The sequence below is a fragment of the Salvelinus namaycush genome, chromosome 13 (assembly GCF_016432855.1).
Source record: "Salvelinus namaycush isolate Seneca chromosome 13, SaNama_1.0, whole genome shotgun sequence".
In the NCBI taxonomy this organism is placed as follows: domain Eukaryota; kingdom Metazoa; phylum Chordata; class Actinopteri; order Salmoniformes; family Salmonidae; genus Salvelinus; species Salvelinus namaycush.
The window spans coordinates 8,950,377-8,959,828 of NC_052319.1; the positions used below are offsets into that span (position 1 = coordinate 8,950,377).

The 9,452-nt window shown below is 41.9% G+C and overlaps 1 protein-coding gene across 2 annotated transcripts; it reads right to left on the reverse strand.

Moving 5' to 3' along the window:
- Positions 1 to 2,398: 2,398 nt before the first annotated feature.
- On the reverse strand, positions 2,399 to 9,238 carry si:ch211-136m16.8 (myosin-14). Of its 2 annotated transcripts, none has more exons than XM_039006698.1 (6): positions 8,999 to 9,238; positions 4,204 to 8,670; positions 3,639 to 3,846; positions 3,400 to 3,479; positions 3,185 to 3,291; positions 2,399 to 3,048 (listed from the first exon to the last, which is right to left on the reverse strand). In XM_039006698.1, the coding sequence occupies exons 1-6, from the start codon at positions 9,053 to 9,055 to the stop codon at positions 2,973 to 2,975; spliced, it is 4,995 nt and encodes a 1,664-aa protein (XP_038862626.1). In that variant the 5' UTR covers positions 9,056 to 9,238; the 3' UTR covers positions 2,399 to 2,972. The 2 variants fall into 2 exon arrangements, with proteins under 2 accessions (XP_038862626.1, XP_038862625.1); XM_039006697.1 differs by having other exon boundaries at positions 3,185 to 3,306.
- Positions 9,239 to 9,452: the final 214 nt, after the last annotated feature.

Genomic DNA, 9,452 nt, shown 5'->3' on the forward strand with positions numbered 1-9,452 from the left:
TGACAAACTGTGCCCATAAACTGTTAGGGCCTACATAAAGCTGTCCCAACAGCAGAGTCCCAACACCTTACCACTGCTACAGTTCATTCAGACTCATTTACTGCCCTTTAAAAAAACATAGCTGATATAGCAGACTTGCTTAAACAAATGTGGTTACTACGGACAATTGAGATGTACAAATACGTCCGACAAGCGGAGGCAATCTGTAATTTCGATTAAGACTCTGGGCAAGCAACGACGGATGTGGTCAATATAACTATTTGTTAAGCACTTTTGAAATGTACAGCAACATAATTCAGAACATGGGCCATTCTTAATGTGTACGGACTGTACCAGTCAGAACCGTAGGATAAATAAATGGGGCATATAAACAGACAATGAAAGCTCTTACAATATTTGATAATTACATTTCTCTAAAACAGGTTATAGGCTATTTGTGCACCACCAAGTTAGAACAGTAGGCAAAATTATGAGGTGAAAATAGACAAAATTATTAGGGTAAAGCACATTGAACGCCGTTTGGGTCTCCGTGTGTCCAAAAATATACGTCAAGGGCCTCCCGGGTGGCGCAGTGGTCTAGGGCACTGCGTCGCAGTGCTAACTGCGCCACCAGAGTCTCTGGGCCCAGGCTCTGTCGCAGCCGGCCGCGACCGGGAGGTCCGTGGGGCGACGCACAATTGGCATAGCGTCGTCCGGGTTAGGGAGGGTTTGGCCGGTAGGGATATCCTTGTCTCATTGCGCTCCAGCGACTCCTGTGGCGGGCCGGGCGCAGTGCGCGCTAACCAAGGGGGCCAGGTACACGGTGTTTCCTCCGACACATTGGTGCGGCTGGCTTCCGGGTTGGAGGCGCGCTGTGTTAAGAAGCAGTGCGGCTTGGTTGGGTTGTGCTTCGGAGGACGCATGGCTTTCGACCTTCGTCTCTCCCGAGCCCGTACGGGAGTTGTAGCGATGAGACAAGATAGTAATTACTAGCGATTGGATACCACAAAAATTGGGGAGAAAATGGGATAAAATTTAAAAAAATAAATAAAAAAATAAAAAAATATATATATACGTCATATAACTGTCACGGCTTCCACCGAAGTCGGTTCCTCTCCTTGTTCGGGCGGCGCTCAGCGTCACCGGTCTTCTAGCCATCATCAATCCACTTTTCATTTTCCATTTGTTTTGTCTTGTTTTCCTACACACCTGGTTCTCATTTCCCTCATTAAGTGTTGTGTATTTAACCCTCTGTTCCCCCCATGTCTTTGTGCGGTATTGTTTATTGTAAGTGCTTGTGCACGTGTGCGCGACGGGTTTTGTACCCAATTATCTTGTTATTTTTGATGCCGTGGGTTTTGCTATTAAACTGCTCCAGCTATTACCAAGTTCTGCTCTCCTGCGTCTGACTTCCCTGCCACTGATTACGCACCCCTTACAATAACACTATTTGACGCGTTAAATAAGCCTTTAATTTGACACGTCAAATAACACAATTCTATGTTGTGTGTGCTGGATTTGCACGTGCAAACCAAGCACCACAACTACTAACGTTGTGTTTACAATACCGCGTTGGTGAAAATAGCCCAAATTATTAGGGTGAGGCACATGGGCTACGAACAGTTTACTACACAACATACACTTAGTATTAATTTCTTAGCTACAGTACACATTTCTCCATTGCATATGACATAATTTATGCAGAAGAAGTCAATACATTTTTGGACTCACCTTGTGCAGGTGGCGCAGCGGGCCTTTGTAGGCATATTTTGTCATCTAAATCTGGCATTCTCTGGATTAATGGCGGGAATTTGGAAGAAAAAAAACTAGCCACTCGATTGAATAGCAGGCTAACGTTGGTGGTTTCTTTGCAACGCTTGCAGTTAGCCACTGATTCCTTCCAAACGACTCATTGCTGAACTTGCGATTTCCAATTTGTGGAATCTTTATGAACAACGGCAGATGAGCACCGATACGTTTGATCTGTAATTTCTCTTCATTATTTCTCTTCATATGACAAGGATTAAAAATGATTGTCGACTTGATGACAACTGACGATGACTGCTAGTGAAGACTTTGAAAGTATGATGTCATGATCAGTCCAATCAAAGCTACTGTAGATATGTGATATGATGTCATTCTATCTGTGGCCAATGACCTTGAGCCTTCTTGGATGCGCACTTCTAATATAACTCAATGGCAGAACCCAAGGGGCTAAAATGTTTGAGCTCTAACCTTAGAATTGGGGATGATGTACTGTCCCATGAGTGACAGAAAACAGAGCCAATCAGGCGCAACGCTCTGTATTTTCTGCTGGCTAGCCCCACCACCACAGAAAGCACTGAGCTAGGCTGAAACACCTGTATTTAGGAGCTGCCTTACTGAAGAAAGCCAAAAGAGACCATGTTTGTATGCAGCTTTATTAACTCAATGACATTTAAAAAACAATTTTTTACATTGTTTCCAAACTGATATGACACATATTAATGCCAAAATAACAAGCAAACAGGCAAGCCCTCCAAAAATATAAACTTTTTTAAAATAATGAATCTTAAGGTTTATATAAAAGCTTTATAAGACCAATCAGTATAGGCAATTATAGGCTAGCCCAAATATCAAGACGCTATTGCTGGTTTCCCTATAGGTAACTACAGTAGCAATAGAAATAATTAGTACGGAAATAATGCATAAGATAAGTATTTTTGCTGAAACAAACCCACTGATGAAGAAATAAACAAATGTCACAAATAGTTTTCTTGAATCAATTTAATGCCTTGAGCAGTCAACTTTTTTTTATCACACCAGTTTTTTAAAACCCTCTGGAACAAGTAAACACTGTCCAAAACAAAAATATATTATTTATTTGAAAATGTTCATACAAAGATATTCAAAAGAAATAGACAAAGATAGTTTTAAATAAAATGGAGATACTTATGATAAATGAAAGCCCATTGTTCATGGACCATGGTTCACCAATGAGAAAAAAGGTCCTGTCAATCATCTCCGCTCTCTTTTGTAGTCTTCTTCAGCTTGTTCTTCAGCTCATTCATCATCAGGGGATTTCCAAATCTGGTGGATATATATTGAACTAAGGTGTTATAATAAAAAGAGAGTGACATTCATGTAGGAAATATCTCCATATAAAAGTGATTTCAAACAAGAAATTAAGAGAATCTTGTAGAAAATAGTGCAATTGATTCCCTACCCTGGATGTCTAGGCGGTGTCCATTTTGTTTTGCGCTCTTCTTGCTTGTTTTGCATCTCTTCTTTCTTGGGAGATTCATCCCTTACATCTTGCTCTAGCTCAGATTTCTGTTGAATAGATGACTTTGCCAAATCAAATTAAGAGTCAGAATAATAAACATACTACTAGACCTATTCAAAGGTTGAGCTCAAAAAGTGCAAGTATCTGATTGGTACCTGAGGGATATTTTCGGTGTTATTTTCACCTCTCACCCCCATTCCGGTCTTTCTTAAGATGGGGGGCCCTGCACCGAATCCTAAATAATATCATAGCAACACAAACAACAAAGAAAGATATCCGTTCACACTTAAATCTGGGCATCATCCATTATCTGTCATAGAACACTGTGTCACCAACGATAACAGAAGGAAAGAACACATGTACATTAAATTCCTCTTTTCTCTGTTCAACTTACCAGGCAGTTTGATTCCGATGCCGCCCATGCCCCTCATTGGTATCCCTGTTGGGCCTCTGACTGGCACGTGTACGGTGGGTTTTGAAGGGGAGGGGGTCAAAGATGGCATCTGTAGAAGAGTACGGGGATCCCTGGGTGGACGGACATGTGGATTCTTGAGGGCAATGCGAGACTTTTGAGCAGTGAAGTCCAAAGCGGAGGCGTCAAACTGCAATGGTATGATAAACAACTGATTTACTGACAAGTCTTCAAATTCATAACATCCTTTTAGATGAAGCTATCAAGCTTAATTTCGATAACATAAAAATAAGGGAAACAAATCCAATAAAATATATGACAGACTAACGTTTGCTTTATCTCTTACGATTAGACATCACAATCGTATATATTTGATTGCATTCTTTTAAAGGGATACTTCAGGATTTTGGCAATGAGGCCCTTTATCTACTTCCCCAGAGTCAGATGAACTTGTGGATACCATTTTTAAAAATGAGGAAGTTGTGAATTTTCGCCTCATTGCCAAAATCCTGAAGTATCCCTATAATAGGGAAAGTATTATTATTACCTGAAGCTGAAGACTTTGGTCTACATTTTTGGTTCCTGATGGGGAACGGAATCCTGCTTTTGCACCCTCCCCTCTGTTTTCCTCTGGTAATCCTGCATCTGTTTCCACAGTTTCCTCAGACCACCCAACCTGTGATTTCTCTATTATTCTATCTTCGATCTCCAGTAATTGACCCTGTGATCCAAAATCTGTCTGCTTCGATAAAACAGGCCCTGTCTTCATAACTTCCTCTGTTACCAAAGCCTCGGTCTCATCGGTTTCCCAAAATAATCCTACCTCAATTTCCAGTGATTCGTTTGCCGTGTTGTCTTCTGCCTTCTCTCTTAACACAGCCTCTGTCGCATCTGAAAGTTCAGGCTCTAGCATTATTAGAGCCTTTGTATTTTTCACTAATTCTGTGTCTGACACGTCTGTTTTCTCTGATAATCCAGCATCTACGGTCTCTTCTGATAATCCAGACTCTTTCTCCACATCTGGTATTTCTGTGTAAATATCCTTTAATACAGCCTCACTGTCCACTGATTCTTCAGATAATCCAGCCTCTGATATTTCAAGTGATCTGGACTCCAGTGATTTGTCTGATGAGTCAGTATCCATCTCTACTGTTTCCACCGACAGCACAGTCTCTGTTCTCACATGTAGTATGTCTTCTTCTGTGTTCTTCTGTAACCCATACTTGGTCTCTACTAAATCAGTCTCTATCTCCTCTGAAAATCTGGCCTCTGTCTCATCTGTGTCCTCTGATGAATCAGCACCTGTTCTATTCGTTTTTTCTAATAGCTCTATCTTTGGCCTAACTTCTTCTGGTAATTCGGCTACTGTCCTCACTAATCCAACTTCTGTCTCCACCATATCCCCAGCCTCAGATTCCACTAATTCCTCTACGTCTCTCTCCACCGATGGCTCTGTCTCAATCCTCTGTCTTTTTGTCTCTTTGTCCTTCTGTGATCCAGACTCAGTCTCAGATAATTCCTCCAATAATTCAGACTCAATCGCTGTTGTTTCCAGAAAAATTCTGGCCTCTGTGTCAACTATTCCAGACTCTGTTTCCTCTGATGGCGATTCCTCAATCTTCATATCAAGTACTGCTGCGTCTGTCTCATTCATGATTCCCTTCTCAGTCTCCAACGTTTCCCCAGGCCCTGGCTCCACTAATTCTTTCATTAATGTAGCTTTTATATTATATTTTTCCTCTGATAATTCATCTTCTGTGTCCTGTGATAGTACAACTTCTCCACAAACCATTTCCTCAAATAATTCAGCCTCTACTTCTCTCGAATCTGGTAATCCAGCCTCTACCATTCCCTGTAATTTAGTCCCAGCCTCAGATGATTTGTCTGATAATCCATTGTCTGTTTCCAGTGACTCATTAGATAACACAGCCTTTGTCTCTGTGAGAAACACAGCCTCTGTATGAATTGATGATGGGTACAATGTCATGTTCCTTGATAATCCTGCCTCTGTCGTCACAGTTCTTTCTGATGATGCCGTTTCAGTTCTCGCATCTGGTATTTCTGCCTCATGTTTTTTCACTAATCCAACTTCTGTCTCCACCATAACCCCAGCCTCAGATTCCACTAATTCCTCTACATCTCTCTCCACCGATGGCTCTGTCTCAATCCTCTGTCTTTTTGTCTCTTTGTCCTTCCGTGATCCAGACTCAGTCTCAGATAATTCCTCCAATAATTCAGACTCAATCGCTGTTGTTTCCAGAAAAATTCTGGCCTCTGTGTCAACTAATCCAGACTCTGTTTCCTCTGATGGCGATTCCTCAATCTTCATATCAAGTATTGCTGCCTCTGTCGTCACAGTTCTTTCTGATGATGCCGTTTCAGTTCTCGCATCTGGTATTTCTGCCTCATGTTTTTTCACTAATCCAGATTCTGTTTCCAACATGTCCCCAGCCTCAGATTCCACTAATTCCTCTGTGTTTGTCTCCATTGACAGTACGGTCACTGTCCTCACCTCTGGTGTGTCTACCTCTGCCACCTTTTGTAACCCTTCCTCCACAGTTTCCCTTAGTAATCCAAAACTGGTATCTGCTGATTCCTGCATTGATCCAGACTCGGTCTCATCTTTGTCCTCTGATGGCACAACCCCGGTCCTCACTTCTGGTGTTTCTGCCTGTGTCTCCACTGATTCAAATTCTGTCCCCACTGTCTCCCCTGCCTTCGACTCCATCCATCCCTCTCTAAACTCTGCCTTTATCTCCTCTGTCTCTTTGTATACTCCAGCCTCTGTTCTCAGCGTCTCATCTGATAAACAAACATATGTCTCTCCTGCTTCCTCTGACAGTCCTAACTCAATCTCCATCGGTTCATGTGATTCAGTCTTTGTCTTCGCTGGGTCCTCTAGTATTTGAGTATCTGTTCCATTCAGTAATACAGAATCTGTTCTCTCCGTTTCCCCCAGTGATTCCGCTGCTTTCGCGACTGTGTGCTCGTCTACTACTGTATCAGAGGCTTTCTCAATATCCTCACTTTCAAATATTCTTTCAACGGTTTTCGGATCTTCTTTCCCTTCCATGAGTTCACTCACTGGTGAATTGTCAGATTTAAAAGTAGTTCCAGTGTTCTCTACACCTTCTAACTCTTTGGTATCACTTTCGGTGTGTGCTTCTTGTAAATGGGTGGTGTTGACTTCATCGTCGCCAACTTCCAGGATCTTCGGTGCCGTATTCTCGTCTAACTCTTTGCCATTGTTGATTTCAGGAATTTCCTCTCGAGTTTCTTCACACGCTACACGTTTTGGCTCCTGAGCCACAACAAGGTCCTCACATAGCCCAGGGGAAATGTATTTTGCCACGCCTCTGATTTCCACTCTATTGTCAACCACTGAAATAAGTTTTCCCTCCACTTCATTAAGGGGGTCTTCGTCTTCTTCTGAGAGCTTCTCTTCCTGTAGTTTATTTTTCTCCACTACAACATTTCTGTCCTGATAAAAGAAAGTGTCCAGTCCAGTCACTTTATCTTTCACATCCTCTGCCTCTGTATCAGTCTTCGTCCGAATACTGATTGCTACGTCTTCTATCTTGTTACTGCCCCCGTCCTCAAACACTTTGGATCCATCCTCTGATACCCTTTCTTTTCTTTCTTCTAACACTGTGCTGTCAATTCTTTCAATGTTGCCCTCCTTTCTCTGCTCGTCTCTAACAATAGTTATCTCATCATTTGACACAAAGACTCTTTTGTCATAGGCCATTGGCAATTCCAACTCTGCCTCCGAAACAAAGATGTCCTGGCCTCTTCCCAATGTTCTATCTTCGTCTGATAATCCTCCACAAAGCAGTCGTGGGTTGGGGTCATTTTCTTGATCCAACTTCTCTATAGTTCCTTCATCAACCTTCAAACGATTGTCACCATATTCATGTTTTTTATTGTTTTCTGAGACTTGGAAATCATTGTTCGGTCCAAAGCCCCTGTCCAATATCTCTTCCTGTTCTCTTCTGTCCATCTCTTCTATTGCTCTATTCTCTTCCTCTCTCTCCTCCTTCCTCCTAAGTTCTTCCATGTCTATGCCATTCTTCACTTCATTACCATCTCGACTCATTTTGTCTTTGATTACACACAGATCATCATCGCTATTCTCCCCTCCCGCTGAGAATTCTACTATTTCTGCTACTTTCCACCCTTCTTTGTCTGTCTCCATGAAGAGTACTGCCGTTTCTTCCTCTCCCTCTTTTTCATTTAATCTTACCATGGTTTCATCCTCTGTACTTTGCACATTGTGTTTCATTAATCTGTCCTTATTTTCCGTGTCTCCATTCTTATCCAAAAGTGTGGCAGGTTCAGCACAGGCTGATGTAAGGTTTGGGGACTCTATATCAAAATGTATTTCTCCATCTCTATTGTTTTCATGTTCTTCTGTTTTGGTTCCTTCTTCACCACAGGGGAATTCTTCAGTAACTTCTTCAGGGATTTCTTCTTCCTCCTCTTTTCTTGCTGCCACTGCACCTCTTAATCTATTTGCTTCAGCACAGTTGTAACTGTCAGTGTGTCCTTGTGCTCCCTGGCCCTTTGACCTTTCAGATGTCGGCTCTCTGAATAAGATCTGGATCCCAGTGACTACCACTGATTGGACCCCTTTCCCCATATTTAATTCTTCTTTAGTAACATGCTGGATTGTGTCTTTATTTTCTGTTCGGTCCACCTGCTCTTGTTTTATATCATCCCCCTCCTGGGATGCTTTGCTATCACTCCCTCTGTTGGATTGTCCAGTGTATTGCACATTTTCTCTGCCGAGGCCTGGACCAATGATGACATTGCACTGTTCCCAGGCAACGACTGGTCTTGGTTTCTTAACCTCAGAGCCTGTTTCAAATGTGACCTCAGTTTCCTTTAACTCATTTTTCACACCATCTCTATGGTCGTCTGTTTGTTGTGCAGCAGTGGCTTCCTGTCTTGAGCTTGTGTCATTGTTAGTGGGCTCTGGGCTTAGATACCTCCCCACAACTTCCGTAAAGTAGTTCTGTGTGTGTGTGTGTGAGTGTGAGTGAGAGAGTGAGAGAGTGAGAGAGAGAGAGAGATAATTACTCTATGTTAATGTTATTTGTCCATTTATGATAACATATGATCACATTACATCAATCCAGGTACAGTGAAATAGAGTTAATGCAGTCATTGTGTTTTTCTCCTCCTTCGGGGAAGTTCTCAATTTAAACTAATTGTTCATCAACAAATTATTAAGTAGTCTAAAATATATTTATTGTAATTGTAACAATAGGAAATAATATACCAATCACGGGAGGCTATAAAAACAGTGTCCTGTAGTAAATGATTTCAGTGCAGAAACTCACCCAAACTGTCCAGAAAGTCCTCCCAGCACGGGAGAGGGGGCTTGCTGGTGAGTCCATATTTTGGTGTTTCAGTGGCTTTTTCGATAAGATAATACACTTCTCTTCAGAGTAGTCTACAACAAAGTAACTGCAACCTGAGGTAGCCTACCTGTTCTTGATAGGCCTATTAATTATTTTGTCAAACGAGGACAACAAAAAAAATCGCTGTAGTCAATTGTCAAATAGACCTATTAACTTTTACAGAGATCTAAACGCGAGCAAATGTAAATGAGAATTTTGGTAACAGCTCTTATGTAGTTCCTGAGACTGAGATGTCCGGTATTCGCGTCATCGCGTTAGTGGAAACCAAGACTGTTCTCAGGGCAGGCCTGGTTGTAGTTAGATATGTTCGAGTCACATCAGGGACAATTTTAGCTAACCCTACACATTTTCCTAACCTTAACTTAATTATCCT

What these genes read in the sequence shown, in the direction of transcription:
- si:ch211-136m16.8 (XM_039006697.1), bottom strand. Translation starts at nt 9,055, where the DNA reads ATGGACTCACCAGCAAGCCCCCTCTCCCGTGCTGGGAGGACTTTCTGG. An exon ending in CATCGGAATCAAACTGCCTG is followed by an intron (nt 3,480 to 3,638) that starts GTAAGTTGAACA and finishes GATATTATTTAG; the next exon opens with GATTCGGTGCAGGGCCCCCC. An exon ending in ACACCGCCTAGACATCCAGG is followed by an intron (nt 3,049 to 3,184) that starts GTAGGGAATCAA and finishes TATATCCACCAG; the next exon opens with ATTTGGAAATCCCCTGATGA.